Source organism: Actinia tenebrosa, unplaced genomic scaffold (genome assembly GCF_029948245.1).
Source record: "Actinia tenebrosa isolate PJP-AT-01 unplaced genomic scaffold, QUT_ActTen_1.0 PGA_scaffold11__36_contigs__length_13525064, whole genome shotgun sequence".
Classification (NCBI taxonomy): domain Eukaryota; kingdom Metazoa; phylum Cnidaria; class Anthozoa; order Actiniaria; family Actiniidae; genus Actinia; species Actinia tenebrosa.
The window spans coordinates 6452881-6473680 of NW_028292571.1; the positions used below are offsets into that span (position 1 = coordinate 6452881).

Genomic DNA, 20800 nt, shown 5'->3' on the forward strand with positions numbered 1-20800 from the left:
AAATTAGGCTGCTTTCATAATGTATGAAGGGGGGGGGGGGGGGGGGCAGGTGAAATTGAGGGGGAATTGGGAAAATTTTGGTAGGAAAAAGGGGGGATGCACAATTTTTGAAAGAAGCTACAAGCCTTGCTTAGGGGGGATCGTATTTTTTTGCATGACTTTAAGGGGGATGTTGAGAATTATTGTGGACATTTCAAACTTCTACCTGCCCCCCTCCCTCTGCCATACATTATGAACGCAGCCTTATATGACAACAACAACAAAATAAATAAAAATCAATACTTTTATAATATTGCATAAAGATGATTAGGATTAGTAACGCATTTTATCGAATCAATTATATGAACATTTATATATACAGAATATATATGTACGTATGATGTGTATGTGTGGAATATGCGTGTTCCGTTCACTGACAAAGCTTGCTTTGTGTCACGCAATAGAATGAGTTAAAAAAGTATGTGATAAAATATGTCAATATATCGCAATTGAAATGTGTTAGATATTACTATGATGTCTTTTTCTTGGTTTGATCCCCTAGTTTTAGCAAAATTCAGCGATGGAATGATTGCAATTAAAATTATAGTCACGTCGGTGGAGGTAACGCAACAAGCTGTTTACGGTTGAAATATCGCGAAATAGAGATCGTAAAAAGACCTCAACGGAAAGCTAAAAATGATTTGCCCAGAGATTTTTCTTTTGAATCTGATAGAAATACATTAGATAATCCTCTGGGTGTAGGTTTTGAATAATTTGGTATCTCTGCACATAGTTTTTATAAGCAGTATTTTAAGGCCTTAATTTGCATTTTTAAACTTTGGAAAAAGTGTACACGGTAGAAAAATTATTTCGAATCTTAAATCTTCAAATATCCTAGAATAAATACAACGAAAAGCAAGAGGAATACCTATTCCTTCGGTAAAAAGTACCAACCGAAAAAATTTTAAGTAATTTAGCTGTAGGATGCGCTTATTTTTGTACTAAATTCCTTGACCTCGTCGGTCATTTTCCCCCTGCATTTGGACGAAATCTATTTTCGTAAATTTCGTGGGGGAAAAAAATTTTTTTTTCAAAACTAACAACACCTCGATTTATTTTACACTAAGGGCTATCTAAAAACAAAATATGAGCGATTTCGATTTTTTGACTTGTGCCGAAGTTTGGTCGACTCTTACAGAAAGTCGCTCTTAATGACTTATTACTTTATGATTTATTCACTATTTAAATTCCTTCCTTCGCTCAGTAAAAAGGTAGAAGAGTTTAAAGAATGCCAGGCCAAGAAATTGAAAGAGAATCACTGCCATCTTCCTCTGATGGACAGCTGTCTTAACAAGTAAAAACATCGTTTGTTGAATGCTAAAACCAGGTATTTACTATTTAAAATAATAAAAGGCCATCGCCTGTGTCTGTGCTGCATTGGCCTAGAAAACTGAAGGAGCTTATAATTGGTTGGTTCTGGGGATTTATGACAAAACAGCCTGCTCTATGAGTTTCCTGATAAAATACTAATTTTTACTAAAGAAATTGATAGCGTTTTCTCACTATCCTCAGCAAACCAAATGCTCGAAACTTTGATAGTAATGCATGTGATTAATTTTCTAAATATATTTTTTCAATTTTGGAGCATTACTATCATTCAGTTAGGCTAGCGCAATGGTTTATTAAACCCAAAGCAAGAAAGAACCAACGTTTTCTTTATAAATAAGGGTGAAGTATGCATGTCAAGATGCCATTCCCCTAGCAATGCAACTCTTGCTCACAAAAAAATCAGTGTGTCATCCTCGCTTCTTTGTGTTTCACAATTACCGGCGTTTGCATTGCTACGCGGCCACCCCAGACAAAAATCGTGACGTGCACTTTGCAATAGACTGCCGTCAATCAAACAAGTTGACGTCATTTACACGCTTTTGGATCGGACTGGATAGGCGTTTTGGATAGAAGTTTTGGCGCCTTTTGAATCACACACGCGTGTAAATGGCGTCAACGTGTTTGATTGACAGCAGTCTATTGCAAAGTGCACATCACGATTTTTGTCTGGGGTGGCCACGTAGCAATGCAAACGCCGGTAATTTCCTAGATTAGCCATTCTGAGGTTGAGGGAAAAACTGAGTGGAGTTGGCATTGCAGTGCATTGTGGGGCTGTTTTGGGGGACAAAATAGACACCATCTTTGAAATATGTCCCCTAAAACAGTCCCAAAATGCACTGCAATGCCAATGCAACCCAGTTTTCCCCTCAACCTTGGAATGGCTAATAGTTCTATACAGATAACAATGAGGTCTGTATTGAAGAAAACAAACAACCTCTTTCAAACACAAACGATATGAACCGGTTTACTCAAAAGGAGGAAAAAGATATTGAAAAATGTATGGAGTGACACCAAATTGGTGTTTAGTGTTTAGTAAATGATATCCCATCATTGGCACTTTTAAAGACCCATAAAAAACGAGGTTTTTTTTTTAATATTGAGGGGTTAAATTTAAGCAGTAATAACATGCATGAAAAAAATTACTCATTTCTTATTGGCTTAGAGCAGTGTAATACAGTGCAAAAAAGTTTAATTCAGTGCAGAAAAAAGAAATTAAGTATGTGCTGTGTGCATTTATTTTTAGCAAAGTGCTTCTCAGGCCTGTAGCGGGGGGAGGGGCCGAGGGGGGCCTGGGCCCCCCAATAATTTCACACCTTTTTTTAAGTAAACGTCCAGCTAAATTTCAAACACTATTATAATCTTAAAATTGATAGAGGCGACTCGTTTTTCCGAAAAAAGCTCACATAGTTGGCATGTGTAAAGGATGAAAAAATAAAACAAGACATGCGGATATGGTCATATGGGGCGTGGCCAAACGAGCCAGCACCCCACCCCACCCCCCCCCCCCCACCCCAATAATTTTACCCCTGCTACGTGCCTGCTTCTTGACACTGTTCGAGTGTTCTGCCAATCCTCAAGTGCTTTATAACTCCACACAGCACAGCAAGTTTTTTTTTCTTTTATAAAATGCGGAGGGCGCATGCGTGCTGTGTGCTCTCATATAGCAGTACCTGGGGGAATAGTGGTAGATAGATAAAACGTTCTGAAACCCCCTGGAAGCATTAGAGTTCTTTGTAAAGAGCTGTTTTCAATAAAGTATTGGACTCTAAAGGTCTAAAAAAGCAAATGGAGGTATAAACATCGTTTTTTGTTTGAGTTTTATTTTGACTTCGATTTAATGGCATTGGGGTTGCTGTGTTAACCTACGCCGCTCGTAAACTGAAAACTAGTCATGCACAAAATGGCGGACACTGAAGGTCAGGTTGCTGTGACTGTAGCAGCAAGTGAAAGCTTGAGACAGATGCTGATTTAGTATTTCAGTAAGAGTTTCAGAAAGTTAAGATATTATCAAATGCTCTATTTGCTATACATGTTACTAAGATCTTGTCTCCAGTAACAGGAGGGAATTTTGCATGCGCACGCGCCGAAATGCTTGACTGAACACGAGTGCATACCCAGATGAGCAAGAATACTGCATTGTTTACCTATTTAATCTAATATTTTTACCTAATTTACCAGTGCTTTAAACATTATAAAATAAGATACCTTCTAGTCAACTAATATGATGAAAAAAGAGATGAGTTTTCTTGACAGAATGGACCTTTTAGCGCGAAGAAAACACTGCAAAAGTGTCATGGCTGCCTTCGTTGTCCATATTTAACACAAGTAAAATGCTCTCAAATATTCAGTGCCAGAGGTACATCGTATAGGTATGGATACACATAGTAAGAGTTTATTAATAATTACAATATCTTGGCCAACCCTAACTGTGATCGACATTTTGTATATATAAAAAAGTATCCTTATTCTATTTCAAATCACTTGCATGTTCAAATTTTAGTAAATGTTCGAGTAGCAATCACTCTAAAACTAGACGCTATCTCCACCTCCTGTGTTGGTTTTTTATTACCAGAAATACTTCTTCATTCGAAAAATACAGGTTATTTTAGAGAGAAAAATCGGCTTCAAGGTGTATTTACATTGTTTTTGGGGGGAGTTTGAAGCCTTTGTATAAATTATATCTTCTTTTTACGAGAAGCATCAGGCTAATCAAAATTCTTTTGCCATTTTTTTATAAGGCTTTGGTAATATTGCTGTTCAACTCCAAGGAAGAAAGATATTTTAGAAATCGGGTATTTATATTCATTAGTTATCCGCCTATGTTGTGTGCACATTTTTTGCTTGCATAAATTACGTTAGAGAGAAATGTTGTTTTTTTTCAAATTTCTCAAAATCCATACGCTATCTCCACCCTTAGCTTGCCATAATTATATTGTACGATAACAGTGTTTTCATATGATCTTAAGTTTCATGCCGCAAAAAATCGGCTTATACTAAAAAAATTAAACTTTTTGCAAGTAATATAACGCATAAAAACCGTTTATTGGACACAGTGAATTCATTAAATAGTCTTGTTCGCAATAGCTGTAGTTCTGTCTGGAGGTCGCAACCTGAAATAGAATATGTCAATGGTCAGCATTTTGAATTAAGAAAGATCTGAAATAAATATGACTTACGTTGTGATAGTCCTTTCATGTGTTGTGAAACTTCCTCAAAACGTCCAGGAGGGAGAATGGTTTCGCCGCCAGGACCACGGAGGATCTGGCCAAAACACGTGTCTTTAACTTGCCACCCATTACATTCATATCCAAAGTGTTTGCTACAGCTTCGGTTTGAGTGCTGGTTGAAATTGTCGAAGGAGCCACACCCGCACCCGTCATAGGCTTTTTTTCTCGGTTTCCCCTTTCCCTTCGTTGAGCGAGCTGCAACAAAGTGCGTACTCGGTGATCATGCTTTGTATCAAACATATGCAGATTCTACTTTTGGTAAATTTATGAAAAAATAAAAAACTACTTACGAGGAGGAAAGTTTTTCCGCTTTTTCGAAATTCGGCGACCGCCCTTCTACACGTAGAACAGTTGCTCGCTAGCTGTTTCAATTCCAAAACACTGCTTGAAATCACTTTTAAAACTTGTGGCTGACTTTGCTTTGTTCTCGTAGTGCTTACATACTGAACACGTTTTGTGAGAGCAATAAAATTCGTTTACAAACAATGTAACCACCAAAAATATCAATTTAAATGACCTCGCCATGTTTCAAACAAGGCTAAAATCATACGTCAAGGGTCAGTGGCCACCTCTGTAGCCTGCAATCACCTTGTTATGCATCAGCGGATACGTGCATGCGCATGCAAAGTTCCCTCTTGTTGTCTCCAGTTTGTTTTGTGGATTTAGTGTGTGCACTCTACTGTTTTGTGTTACTTTTGTGATCTGTTATTTCAACTCCATAACAATTTTGCCCCAGGGGCTGGTGGAATATAGGGGTATTTTCTAAGAACCTTGACCCATATCTGGGGAAATACAGATAGCTTTCCTCTAGTCTCAAAGCAAAGTCCCCACATTTGCCCGGGGTCCCCCCCCCCCCCCCCCCCCCTCGTGGAAGGCGATGACAAGTGCTTAAAAGTACATCGTTATTGCAGAATATATCACAGGTAGCCCAAGCTTGGTTTCTGTGGTGTCTTGTTATAAGGAAATGTATGGGGATTCATCAAAAATTTCAATAAAATCATTGAAACGTGAAATAAAGCCTCGACATTTTACCCGATCATTAAGAAATAGCACTTCTTTCGCTCTGCGTGGTTATCGTGGTTATCTGTGATTGATCTTTGAAAATCATAAAAATCAGAACAAAAATTAAGGTCATTGTTTGTTTCCAGATCAATGTCAAGCAGCAGAACTGACAGCAGTAGCCAGGAAAGGAATTTGGTTCATGCCATACAACAAAGGTGCAATGAAAGTGTGATTCTTAAATTGGTTGATGGTGCTAATGTCAACATTGCTGATGAATATGGAAAAACTGCTTTGTTTCATGCCATCCACTCAAGTAATTATAAAAATGTAGTCGATACATTGATTCACGCAGGTGCTGATGTCAACGTTACTGATAATGATGGCAAGACTGCTTTGTTTTATGCCGTTAGGCAAAAGAACAACAAACGTGTGGTTCAAGCATTGACTGATGCACGTGTTAATGTCAACATTACCGATAAAGATGGCAAGACAGCATTGTTTTATGCTCTGGAGCAAAAAAACAGCGAAAGCGTGGTGCAAGTACTAATTGAAGGTGGTGCTGATGTCAACATAACCGACAAAGATGGCAATAATGTCTTACTTCATGCTCTCGGGAAAGATTACTTTGAAAGTTTGATCCTTTCTTTGATTGATGCTGGTGCTGATGTCAATGTCCTAAATAAATCCCAACAAAGTGCTTTGTATTTTGCTGTACAGCAATGCGACAACGAATCTGTGGTTCGTGCCTTGATTGAAGCTGGTGCTGATGTTAACCAAACTGTGGTTAACTCTTCAACTGCAATGTTTGTCGCTGTCAGCTTAAGTAGCAATGAAGGTGTGGTTCGTGCCCTAATAAATGCTGGTGCCGACGTCAACATAACCAATAATGCTGGTCAAACTGCTTTGTTCAATGCCGTCTTAGAGAGAAACAACGAGAGTATGATACATACATTGATTGATGCCGGTGCGAAAGTCAATGTAGTTGACAAACATGGTGGTACCGCTTTCTCTTATGCCTTAACTAGAGGAAACACTGACAACGAAAGCACGGTTCTTGCATTGATTGCTCGTGGGGCGAAGGTCAACATAAGCAAGGATGGCAAGTCCGCTTTGCTTTGGGCAATCGAACGAAAATGTAGCGAAAGTGTTGTCCGTGCAATGATTGAAGCTGGTGCTGATGTTAACAAAACTGACTGTAACAACAAAACCCCTTTGTATGATGCCGTTCAATACGACAGAAACGAAGGAGTCATCAGTGTATTGATTGAGGCTGGTGCTGATGTCAACTTGATTTATGATGGTGGGAAAACTATTTTGTTTTATGCTGTTGAAAAATATAACAACGAAGGTGTTGTTCGTTCATTGATAGATGCTGGTGCTGATGTAAACATTTCTTCTAGTGATGGGAAAACTATTTTGTTCTACGCCGTGCAACATTATTACAACAAAAATGTGGTTCAGATGCTGATTGATGCTGGCGCCGACATCAAGGTAACTGATATGAATGACCAAACTATTTTAATTCATGTCGTTCAAGTACGTTATGATATCGACGAGGAAAAGGACGAAAAAGCTCGTGTATTGATTGATTTGGGAGCTGAAGTTAACAATAGGGACAAATCGGGTAAAACTGCTTTGCTCTATGCCGCACAGTCCAATAATGTAAACCTAGTTCGTGTATTGATTAATGCTGGTGCTGATGTCCATGCCACTGATAGTGATGGTCAAACTGCTTTGCTTTATGCCGTCCAACAAAATGACAACGAAAATGTGGTTCGTGCACTGATTGATGCTCAAGCTGATGTTAACACAACTGACAAATATGGTTATACTGCATTGTTTCATGCCGTCCAGCAAAGAAATAACGCAGAAAACGTAGTTAAAGCATTGATTGCTGCAGATGTCAATGTTAACGCAATTATTAATGATGGCCAAACTGCTTTGCTTTATGCTGTCCAGCAACAAAACAACGAAGGTGTAGTGCGAGCATTGATTAAGGCTGGGGCTGATGTCAGTATAACTGACAAGTATGGAAAAACTGCACTATTTTATGCTGTCCAAATGACTTGGCGCGGTGAAGGTGTGGTGCGCGCACTTATTGAAGCCAATGAGGACATTTTAACTGTCAAAGACATTTATGGCCGTACTGCATTATTTTACATTAACTTGGGATCTTCAAAGGCAGCCATTGAGTATCTTCTCGAAAAGGGAGGCATCAAATGTCTTCGCTTGAAAGACAATTGCAATGTCGATATCTTAACGTTTGCTATTGAAAACTATATATCTGAAACAGGGATGTATGATTCTTTCAAGGGTGGAATCCTGGATAAGCTCACAAAACAAGGAATTATAAAACGCGAAAGTGTCGCTCGGGCAATGATAAATATCATGTTTAGAAAGTATGTTGCTGAAGTCCTTAACAGTTCAAATATTGAAATATCCTCTTACAACCTCAGGAATTTTGAAGGATTATCTTGCTTATATAAGGAAAATGTGGATTACAATGTGTGGGAGAGAACAAAGAAAATGGAAAGTTTTTTGGCAGTGTTGAGGGAAGATTTCCGCGGAACGTCTAAAGCTCTTGAATTACTAGTTGAGTTGGGTGCGGATCCAGACAGTGCAGACTCCGATGGTAATACTGCTCTGCACCTCACAGCTCGTTCACCATTGATGGGTGCTTCCAAAGAAACTGTTATGGACTTATGTAAGCAATTGAAGAAGTTTGAAGTACGATTTAATGCTAGAAACCATGAAAATCAAACACCTCTTCTGTTTTGCCTCAGTCAAATAACGGGAAACGATTCGCAGTCGCCAATAAAGACCGTAGTGAAAGTTTGCAGATTTCTAGTAAAAAATGGATCCAATATCGAGGAGACATCAAGAACTGGAGAGGCTGTTTTCCATTTTATGATGAAGCTCTTCCAAGGAAGTCTTAAACTTTATGACACGACTGCAAGACAGGAAGTACTGAATTATGTGATCGAACTTCTGCAGTTGTTTGTACATACAGAATCTGCTAAAGTAGCTGTCATTAAATCTGATGTCCATCTTAACACACCACTTCACCTTTGGGCATCACTAGCGTTGGCATCACCACAAGACTACACCACTCAACTTACAGATGATCACACTTTCCAGAGTATTCTAAAACTCATCTTGGATAGTCTTTTGAAATGTGGAGCCAGAGTGAACGCTAGAAATCACAACGACGAAACTCCTTTGCATTTGTGCAAAACCTGGTTTGCTATCAAGATGCTGATAAATGCTGGAGCAAATGTAAACGATATGGATTTATCAAGACGATCAGCTCTCCTCGTTGCAGCAAAGGATAAGTTATTTCTTGAAAATCCAGATTGTTTCTATCCGGATGTCTCTGAAGAACCCAAACTATTTTGGAAGAATGTTCTTGAAATGGGATTTGATCCTCTGATAGCTGACAAGCAAGACGAATCTGTTTTGGGCATTCTGGTTGCCTCAGATAACTTTATTCTTGCTAAATCATTGGTTGATGTGGAGTGCGAGGAGAATTACGTTCGGTCCGAAGAAGTAACCAATTCTCTTTTGAATGTCATCTGTAAAGACAAGTCAACAAGAACGCACTGGAAGACAGGTCTTGTCCAAGATATTCTGAAGTCAGTGAAAAGGACCATTTCTGCTGCAACAGCTCTCCAATTTTGCTGTAAAAATGTAATGGAAGCCAATGTCTTAAGTGTTGAAGAACAAGACATGGCAGTTTCCATGGAAGTTGAAGTTGGTGAAGGCTCTAATGATGATGAGCCATCGCGCCCGAAAAAGAGAAGAGTAGTTGTAAACGAGGTAGTTGAGGAAGATGAGGAGCTCTTCATAGTCCATTTGGAAATCATAAAACGCCTTCGCTGGTTTAGAGCAGCGGATGATGAAGCTTGCAAGGAAGCTGCGATGAAGTATCCTCCACTGAAACGCTTTTTGACCAGTAAAGTTAACACTGACGAGATTCCACAGCTCATCACATGGACTTCAGTTTCCAAAAGGTATGAGGACAAGTTGGCCAAAGTTTCCAGGAGACAAGAGCATGAGATAATCGAGCAGTATTACTACCACAAAGACCACGTAGGAAGTGGCTCATTTGGCAATATCTTTGTGGGAATACATGATAAAGACGGCAGAGAAGTGGCCATTAAGCGTATTGAAAATGTGCGCATGCAGCGACGAGAAGACAAAAGAGAAATAGAAAGTCTCGCCGCTCTTGCTTATTGTGAGCAAGTAGTTAGTTGTTTGAATTTCTTTAAAAGCGAAAACTTTTCGTACATAGTTTTAGAATTGATGGAAGGAAATCTTGAAGAGTATCTCAGTGATTCTACATTTGATGCCAGAGAAAGCCCTAAACTTTGCCAAGATGTCGTCAAAGGCTTGAGATTTTTGCATAAAAATCAGTTTCTGCACAGGGACCTCAAGCCTCAAAACATTCTCTATAAAACGCACCATCAACTATGTTTGAAAATAGCCGACTTTGGCCTCAGCCGTCGTATGGATAGTACTTCTACTACCGTGTATGGTACTAACGCAGGTACCAGATGCTGGATTGCTCCTGAGGTATTAGAAGGTTCTAAAGATCACTCCATGGCTTCTGACATGTTTTCATGTGGACTGCTTCTCCACTTCATCTTGTCAGTACAAAAACACCCATTTTCACCAGCTGATGTTCGCAATAAAAGTGAAACACAAATAGCTAACAAAACCGAAGCTAACATAATGCATAATAACATGGAAGGATGGGACAACTCTATTTCGCCCGAAGCCAATCACCTCATAAAATGGATGCTTGAAAGTGACGAAAAGGGGCGATCGACTGCTGAAGAAGCATTGGAACATCCGTTTTGCTATTCAAGCAAGAAAAAGATCGATTTCCTTGGAGCTGTTGGAAATCAGAAAGAATTTGGGCTCAGTTGGATATCCTATCCTATGACTACAAACTTTGAAAAGAAGCATCGTACCATAGTCAAATATGGCTGTTGGAATGACTCAAAGTACAAGCACATGCCTGCTATATACGCCGAAATGACAAAGACAAAGAAATTTAGAAGTTATTCTACATCTTCTCCAGTGGATCTAGTACGGTTTATAAGAAATACATATGCACATGTTTCCGAAGACACTCGACCAACACCGATAAGAAAAATGTTGCTCGAAGACTTTGTGTTTTTGGAATGTTTTCCCAATCTTGTGATGGAAGTGTACGAGGCTGTATCCACTCATGGATGGGATCAAAGCAGAGATGAAATCAAGTACGTCATGAAGAATTGAACAGTTGCCAGGTAAAATAGATATTCATAATATTTTCTCATTCGTCTGTACCAATGGCCATCCTTGGGTGTTTGGGACGTTCATTGCCAGGTGTGGAATGCTTAGCCTAAAAAACTCTGTCGGCAACAATGTTTGATACGACATGTGCACCTCATGTCTTTAGGCGGATTTCCTTCATTGTTGCAACGTGTTAGCCCATGACGTTTTTTATTGATGCAAAATCGTATGCAAAGTGCTAAGTAAACGCTCCATCAGTCTACTTGATCATAAGACAGCTTTGAAAACCCCAAAATCTAGTTAACGTCAATTCCAGTGATGATCAGTCAAATCAATGATCATTCCCTTGTGTGCCGGCCGACCTTCGTTTTTCTAAAACTTCAGTTACAGTTGGATTTACATTTATCTAGTTAGGTACACCTTCACCCTGTTTCGCCACACGTGCTCTTACTGAGTAACACTCCCTCTTGATTTTTACTGACTTAAATTACTTTTTATAAGGTTATGGTTGTGCTTACCATCCTTGGCTGGCCTGTCGCTGCCTCAGAAAGAGAATAGACAATCAACAATCAACAGTACCTTTGAAGACCAGCAAGTCAAACACATACTGATCTCGATGAGACACCATTGGTAATTGATATAGATGGTGGAAGTATTAAAGGGCCATATCAATCAGTAGGATAAACAAGACACAACACTGTACAACATACACTGGTATTAAAGGACCATTGATAATTGATTTAGTTGGGGAGGGGAGGGGTATCAATCAGTAGGATAAACAAGACACAACACTGTACACCATCCACTGGTATTAAAGTACCATTGATAATTGATTTAGTAGGGGAGGGGAGGGGTATCAATCAGTAGGATAAACAAGACACAACACTGTACACCATCCACTGGTATTAAAGTACCATTGATAATTGATTTAGTAGGGGAGGGGAGGGGTGTCAATCAGTAGGATATACAAGACAAAACACTGTAAAACATACACTGGTATTAAAGTACCATTGATAATTGATTTAATAGGGGAGGGGAGGGGTATCAATCAAAAGGATGTACAAGACACAACACTGTACAACATACACTGGTATTAAAGGACCATTGATTATTGATTTAATAGGGGAGGGGAGGGGTGTCAATCAGTAGGATAAACAAGACACAACACTGCACAACGTACACTGGTGTTAAAGGACCAGTGATTATTGATTTAGTAGGGGAGGGGAGGGGTGTCAATCAGTAGGATAAACAAGACAACACTGTACAACATACACTGGTATTAAAGTACCATTGATAATTGATTTAGTAGGGGAGGGGAGGGGTATCAATCAGTAGGATAAACAAGACACAACACTGTACACCATCCACTGGTATTAGAGGACCATTGATAATTGATTTAGTAGGGGAGGGGTATCAATCAGTAGGATAAACAAGACACAACACTGTACAACATACACTGGTATTAAAGTACCAGTGATTATTGATTTAGTAGGGGAGGGGAGAGGTATCAATCAGTAGGATAGACAAGACACAACACTGTACAACATACACTGGTATTAAAGGACCAGTGATTATTGATTTAGTAGGGGAGGGGAGAGAGATCAATCAGTAGGATAGGCAAGACACAACACTGTACAACATACACTGGTATTAAAGTACCAGTGATTATTGATTTAGTAGGGGAGGGGAGAGGTATCAATCAGTAGGATATACAAGACACAACACTGTACAACATACACTGGTATTAAAGGACCATTGATAATTAATTTAGTAGGGGAGGGGAGGGGTATCAATCAGTAGGATAAACAAGACACAACACTGCACAACGTACACTGGTGTTAAAGGACCATTGATAATTGATTTAGTAGGGGAGGGGAGGGGTGTCAATCAGGATAAACAAGACAACACTGTACAACATACACTGGTATTAAAGTACCATTGATAATTGATTTAGTAGGGGAGGGGAGGGGTATCAATCAGTAGGATAAACAAGACACAACACTGTACACCATCCACTGGTATTAGAGGACCATTGATAATTGATTTAGTAGGGGAGGGGTATCAATCAGTAGGATAAACAAGACACAACACTGTACAACATACACTGGTATTAAAGTACCAGTGATTATTGATTTAGTAGGGGAGGGGAGAGGTATCAATCAGTAGGATAGACAAGACACAACACTGTACAACATACACTGGTATTAAAGGACCAGTGATTATTGATTTAGTAGGGGAGGGGAGAGAGATCAATCAGTAGGATAGACAAGACACAACACTGTACAACATACACTGGTATTAAAGTACCAGTGATTATTGATTTAGTAGGGGAGGGGAGAGGTATCAATCAGTAGGATAGACAAGACACAACACTGTACAACATACACTGGTATTAAAGGACCATTGATAATTGATTTAGTAGGGGAGGGGAGGGGTGTCAATCAGTAGGATAGACAAGACACAACACTACAACTGCTTCCCTCAGTATCGTTGTCAATAGATTCACAGTGCATACAATTAACTATTTGGGACACCTTTTATTACAGTGCAGATGGAACGCACATGCAGGCATTCCCTAACATCTCTCAGACCTATGACTTGTTACCTAGCTCGATCAGTTTTTTACTTACTCTAGGTAACCTATACCATTCTTACGAATATATCTCCTTTATAATTCTTATTTGTTTAAAATGAGCCTGGCCATTGTATTCATTAATAATCTATATTTTTCACTCTCGATATTTTGTACATTTTTATATTTTATGTTGTGTGAAACAATAAAATATATCGTTAGTCGTAGTCTAAAGCTAGTGATTCTGGGTCTGTTTCTATTTGGCGATAATAATAGCATTGAGTGCTATGGCAACCATGACGTGTCCACTGACGTCAGCTTAGAACGATTCGACATTTTCTACGAAGCAAAGAGAGAGTCTTGCATTTAAAGTTGGCCTACGTATATTTGTTGTTTAGGAGTCTCTTTCTTTCTTTACACTCTAAAATGGTGTAAACTTGAGCAGTCCCGAAGAAAGGGAGTGATTTTTCGTTTGGACAGATTGCTAGCTAGCAAGAACTCTTGTTTGCTATGAGATTCTGCCCGCTCGGTAATCATATTCCTTGCGAAAATTTTCATTCAAAGTTTCTTGGGGAAAAAATCGAAACTGATATTGCTAGTTTGTTCTTGCTTATCCTTCGATTGTAACGACTTGACAAAGCTCTTCTGCAAGTTCTTCAAAGAAATTGATAGCTTAGGGACTAAATTAAGGTAAGTAGCGTTTGGTTCCCGACGTACAAGAGTTATATTTCAGGGCGTTGCATGCAGAGAACTATGAACGTTTAGTACCTTGAGTTAATTTCCAAGCGGTAAACTGAAGATGGCATTTCATCTTTAGTTTTGTTTAAGGAGCTCTGACTTGACTCTGTTTTCGTAATTTTCAGCGTTAGATATAACTTCTAACGGAGCATGCGTTGCCTTAAATGGCCCCAAATAAATGGATGATAAATTATCGTCAAATAGAAACGATATTTTTTGATTCTCAAATTAGAATTTTTCTGTCTGCTTGGCGGTAAGCCTCCATCTTAGTGGGATTTTTTTTTTGCTGATGATCAACATGGCTGATCGTAAAAGCCGAAAACGTAACATTTGTGTATTTTATTGGAAGTTATGAAATCTTTGAAATAAAGGAACTTGAAATTTTAGTTTCACTTTCGGTTTTAAGAATGAAATTGTACAAACAGAAACGGCGTTCACCACGCCAGAAGCGCTTTTTTGCTCGCTTCGCAAGTAGGTCCGTGGAATCTGGGCTCAGCCCCCACTTTTTGGTCAATAATTTAGAAAACCGACAGCTTTAGGTTTGTTAAAGCCCGGGGAACAGGTTTGTCTGCGTGTGGAATCTTCAAAAGCGATTGACTTCTTGGTCTGGTGTCGTCGGCTTTAAAAGCGACTAGGAACGCTTGCTTTGCCATCACATACGAGCTTAATTTTTGGAGTGCATGAAATTGACAAAATTATCACGTTGTGGTAGCGGTTAAAGACTCCTAAAACAATTGCAAGTCGTCGCAGCTATAAAAAATCAAACTATTAATCCTTTGAACTCGCGATCTAAGATATTTGAATAAGGCACATTTGCATATATACAGTATTTACAATCGGTCTGCAGTATTCCGTTTATAAAATTCTTAATCAATAAACATCCAATCCGTTGCATTTGTAATCAATGAAATTAAAACCTGGAATCGAATAGGGTTGGGGTTGCATGAAGAAGAGAACGGCTAAGAATCAAAGAAAGACTAACATGTTTTGAAGTCGCATGCATTTTGGATTGATTTTTCGACGTCTAAAGAGACCTAACTTCGAGTGTTGCAGTTAGATTTGACACTGGCATTTTCTTGACGTTCAAAAGAACAATGTAAATTTGGCCCCGACGCATTGCAAACATCAGTCACCAAAAAAAACGTAGAGCCATCTTGCTTCGAATTAAAACTAGAGAAAACCATCTGATCGAACAACTACACAAGCCAAGACAAAATAACTTGCGAGTTGCTTTTCAATCAGGGTGCAAACACTGCTTATAATTATGTGCCTGACGAGACTACTAATTTATTTGGTACTAAATATATAGAGCTATATAGTAATTGTAGGACTTATTCGTGGATATGCTGCGCTAGAAAGGCTGCAAAACCTCTCACCGAGAAAAATGATCATTATTTGTAGTCAAACCTAACGTTTTATATATTAATGCATGGTACTAGATATCAAGGCAAACAAAAAAAATGTCTTTCCTTGAAAAAATGGAGTTTACTTCAAAACCGTTAACTTATTGATAGAGGTCATTGGAATATTTGTCTTGATTTGGATGTACTGAATTTCCCCAGCACTTTTGCTATAGCTTCAGTTTAGACTACTACTTTAAAAAACATTATTTGTATTTGCTTTTATGATTATATGCACAATAGGTTAGAGATGCAGCGGCCCTTGAGATTAAAGAGACGCAGCCCGAGATCAAGTTTGGTAAGTATGAGAAGTTAAACAGTGATAGGTATCATTGAACCGAAATTCTTTTTTTTTTCTCTCTCTCTCTCAGTTGTCTTATTAGGCTTTCTGAATGCTTTGCTCCCAGGGACGTAGCCAGGATTTTCCAAGGGGGGGGGGGGGGTCCGAAATTCTAAAGCCCCGTTTACAATGGCGATTTTTGTGGCAATTTTCGTAAATATGAAATCTTTTGTCTCATCCTTCAAAAGAGACATTCGTCTAGGACAATCTTGGTATCCTGAAAAAAACTTTACAAGTAAATTCTTTACCATTATTCATTATGGACAAAATCGCAAAAAAATCGCAGCAAAAATCGCCGCAAAAAATCGCTAGTGTAAACTTAAAAATCCACCATTTTGTTTGGGCAACCGGATCGCCGAAATAAGATAAAAAACCGCCCGCAATACGTTTTACGTTTTAATTCTGTAAATTTTAGCAAAGCAAATGAAAATGACCTATAAATTCTAAAAAGCCGACAGTTTGTTGCCACGGAGGGGGGAGGAGGGAGGGGAGGGGGGGGGGACTGCCTATACTTTCTTGGCTCCTAAATGTAAAATGAGCCGAAGGAATGCATTTTGATCGACTTTCTTTTTTTCCATGTTTTCTTTTAGGATATTCCAGATCAGAATAAGAAGCTGAAGCTGAAGCTGTGTAATGAGGTTTCTTCTGAAAAATTCCCAGCAGAAACAAAACGAAATCAGCCAGAGTCAGAAAACTTTGGATGTGACGTTCATCCTAAAGATGAAAAAGGAAATTACCAATTACCACTTAATGGGTTAACGCCTAACGTAGAAGAGCAAATCAGACAGCCCAGAAACGATGAAGAGAAACATTCTTCCCAAATGCCGTTTAGTAAGTCCCCGTTAATGAAAGGCTCATTTAAGAATGAGGATAAAGAAAATTTGGAACCACAACAAAATGAACAAATCGTACGTTCAAAAAGCATTACCAGTGTGCTTTCTGGAGAGAAGGATGATGAGTCAAACACTTTTAAAAAGCCGTTGGGTGGTGGGTTGAGCCTCATGAAACGCTTTCAAATGGGGATAAAAACAAAGAAGCCAGTTATTGCGAAGTCGGAAAGCCAACCCTGCGTTTATGCTGAAGGTGAGCCGGATAAAAATGAAAAGTTCAAAATGCTTTCTAATCTAAAGATAAAAAAATCAAAGTCAAAAAGCTACGATTGTGTCCTAACTCAATGTAAGAATGAAGAGCAGGAATCCAAAAACCCATTTCGCGCGTTCGTGAAGCACTTTCCACGACAGTTAAAAAGAAAACAAAAGAAAACAGTTGGAACTGTTGGAAGGTCAAAAAGCTGTGATGATTTCATAGCTGAGGAAGAGGATAAAATGCAAAACGGCCACATAGGGAAGAAAAAAAGTTCAAGACTGGCACTTGGATTGGAAAAATTCTTTGGAAGAGGGAAAAAAAGAAACGAGTCAATAAAGATAAAGCAAGACGATGACGAAAAAGAGCCCATGGTGGCGTTTCCTGGATTATCACCTGTGGAGGCGTCTACATCCAGGGCACGGATACACCAGGCAAAGTCACAAGATTATGCAAGCGCTCTTTCTGAAAATGAGGGTGCAGAAGAAGAGCCCATGGTGACATTTCCTGGATTACCACCTACGCAGCCGTCTACATCCAGGGCACAGATACACCAGGCAAAGTCACAAGATTGTGGAAGCGCTCTTTCTGAAAATGAGGGTGCAGAAGAAGAGCCCATGGTGACGTTTCCTGGATTACCACCTACGCAGCCGTCTACATCCAGGGCACGGATACACCAGGCAAAGTCACAAGATTGTGGAAGCGCTCTTTCTGAAAATGAGGATGCAGAAAAAGAGCCCATGGTGACGTTTCCTGGATTACCACCTAAGCAGCCGTCTACATTCAGGACACAGATACACCAGGCAAAGTCACAAGATTATGCAAGCGCTCTTTCTGAAAATGAGGATGCAGAAAAAGAACCCATGGTGACGTTTCCTGGATTACCACCTACGCAGCCGTCTACATCCAGGGCACAGATACACCAGGCAAAGTCACAAGATTATGGAAGCGCTCTTTCTGAGAATAAGGATGAAGACAAAGAGAACATGGTGGCGTGTTATAAATTCAGGGAAGAACCCATTGGTTTCGGTGCTCCAGGAACTTGTGTTTACTCAGGGGTAAACACAAAAGATGGCAGAAAAGTTGCCATTAAGAAAAAACATTTTCATACAAAAAAACAAAGCTCCGATTATAAGAAAGAGATCGAATATCTTTTGCGCCTTAGACATTGTTCAAATGTTGTTAACTATTTGGATGTTGAAGTACGAAAAGATGTTGTTTACATCGTACTAGAACTAATGGAGGGAACGCTAGAGGCCTTGGTAAATCGGCCCAACCCTGGAATCAACTTCGTTGAATTGAGTCGTGATATGATAAATGCACTACAATTCCTACACAACGTTAAGATCGTTCATAGAGATATCAAACCAAGAAACATTCTTTACGTTTCTTCACCAAGACTCAAGTTAAAACTTGCCGACTTTGGTTTAAGTAAGATGATTGGAAGTGATTCCTCTAGCATAGGGTACAATGGTGGTACCAGGTGCTGGATGGCACCAGAAGTACACGAAAGTCTAAAGACGTTCTCTACTGCATCTGATGTGTTTGCCACGGGGCTTGTACTTCACTTTCTTATGACATCCAGACATCCATTTGCACCAATAGATGTCAAATCCACTAAAGATAATCGCATTTTTGTGGAGCATAAAACTGTTGACAACATTATTAATCAAAATTTGAATGCTGACAATCGCCTTTCCCCAGAAGCTCTTCACCTCATTGGCCAAATGGTGAATCATGACAAAGAGCAGCGCCCTAATGCTGATGAGGTGTTAGCCCATCCTTTCTTCTGGTCGAACCAGAAGAAAATGAAGTTTCTGGAAGCCGCAGCAAATCAACCGGAAACCTATAAATATGGGGCAAATGACTTCAAGAGAGATCTCGAGTCAACTATATTGGAAGCTCAGTTCCAAACATTACCTTGGTCAGAACAAAGCCCTACCATGGTATATATATACAGTGAGATGAATTTATGGAGTCGCAAGTACAACACTACTTCAGTAGCAGAACTACTACGTTTCATGAGGAATGCATATCAACATGTGTCAGTACCAGGACGCACACCTCTTTTCCAGAAATTCATGTTGCGAGACTTTGTTTTCTTGAACGATTTTAAAACTTTATTTATCACCGTTTACGAAACTGTTCGAAAGCATAAATGGCACGAAAATAAAGAGGAAATAAAATATGCGATATCTTATGCAGAAGAAATTTAAACACTATGCTATGCTGTTTGCGGGAAGCTGTCAGTGTCTCAAGGATTTCACACAAGAAGGATGTAAACAAAATACTTTGGTCAAAATATAAACAAATTCAACTTTCAGCTTTACGATGTTGTTTATCAGTCAAGGGGTTTATATCTGTGTCAATGGTTAACTAAACTGATTATCAAGAACACCAAGTGCTTGATTATTGCTACATTTTTAGTGGTATACTTTTTAACTTGCGTTCGCGCTTCAACCACGTCACTGGTTTTACGAGAAACTGTATATATTATTTAAAATGCATTATAATCTTGTACATTTTGGGTTCCAATCCTGTTAGAACGACTTGGAGCAACAGATCAGAGCACGACAAAAGACTTTAAGGTAATCAGAAAGGAAAATTAGTGATGTCGTTATTGTTTCAAATTTACAAAATATTTAAATACCGGTAGTTATAGTTACAGTTTATATATTAATTTTCATAGTCTCAAAACTCTTAAGGTGTGGACACACGATGAGACATCGCCTGCAACGTTGCATGGATTTTTTTGATGTCATAGTACAATGTAGCATGGAACGTAGCAAAACTAGAAATTGCTTCTACTTCTGCGACGTTGCATGCAAAATTGTTCCATGTGTCCACGCCTTTATAAAGGAAGTTTCGTTTATTATAAGTTCCATTGCCATTACTATTATAATTATCTTCACTAGTATTCTAAAGTACATCTGAAATCAAAAAATAATCTGAAGATCTGCCTTGTGGCACTGAAGGCCTTTATTTTTTATTTTTTTGGGGAAGCACGGGTGGCGTAGCGGTGTGAGCGCTCGCCTCTCATCAATGCGACCCGAGTTCGAGTCCCGCCGGGTTCAGTGTTGTATATGAGTAGAGTTGTTTGTTTGTTCTCTCCTGTGCTTCGAGGGTTTTCCGGGTTCTCCGGTTTTCCTCCCTCCGCAAAAATCAACTCATAAATTCCAATTCGATCATGGAATGAGGGCCAGAAAGCTCATCCTTTCCATATACAAGTCGCAACCTTCAAAGAAACTGCCTGCATATATAGAAATCTTTACTTGAAAAGTTCTAGAAATTATACATGGGTTTTGGGTTCAATTTCCATGCAGGCTCAGCCTCACATGTGAATAGAGTTTGTTAGGTTTTGTGATAAAAAAGGTTTTTTCTCCAAATTCTCTCGTTTTCTTCCCTATGCAAAATCCACTAGATTCGATCTGTGAGTTAGCCGTGCCTTGCCTTGACTAGGATTAGCCCAGAGGTTGTTTGGTTTGATCTGTGAGTTAGCCGTACCCCAACTTTGATCAGCCCAGAGGTTGTGTCAAAGTTGAATCTGGGAGTTAGCCGTGCCCTAACTTGCTTAGATCAGCCCAGAGGCTATTTCCGGGTTCCATTCGATTTTGACCCGTGTTATTCGCCAACTAGATCTATTCGATTTTGACCCGTGTTATTCGCTAATTGAATCCATTCGATTTTGACCCGTGTTATTCGCTAATTGGATCTATTCGATTTTGACCCGTGTTATTCCCTAACTGGATCTATTCGATTTTGACCCGCGGGTTTCATTTTAACACAATTG

The 20800-nt window shown here is 39.2% G+C and overlaps 1 protein-coding gene across 1 annotated transcript; it reads left to right on the forward strand.

Annotated features, from left to right (window-relative positions):
• Positions 1-1241: 1241 nt before the first annotated feature.
• On the forward strand, positions 1242-20396 carry LOC116304438 (uncharacterized). Its single transcript, XM_089027621.1, has 5 exons — positions 1242-1366; positions 5744-10878; positions 13965-14139; positions 15831-15885; positions 16518-20396. The coding sequence occupies exons 2-5, from the start codon at positions 5748-5750 to the stop codon at positions 19224-19226; spliced, it is 8070 nt and encodes a 2689-aa protein (XP_088883747.1). The 5' UTR covers positions 1242-1366; positions 5744-5747; the 3' UTR covers positions 19227-20396.
• The last annotated feature ends 404 nt before the right edge of the window (positions 20397-20800 follow it).

Coding starts and splice junctions, on each gene's coding strand:
- LOC116304438 (XM_089027621.1), top strand. CDS start 5,748: ATGTCAAGCAGCAGAACTGACAGCAGTAGCCAGGAAAGGAATTTGGTT. Junction 10,879..13,964: donor CAAGTACGTCATGAAGAATT/GAACAGTTGCCA, acceptor GTTTGCTATGAG/ATTCTGCCCGCTCGGTAATC. Junction 14,140..15,830: donor AGCTTAGGGACTAAATTAAG/GTAAGTAGCGTT, acceptor TATGCACAATAG/GTTAGAGATGCAGCGGCCCT.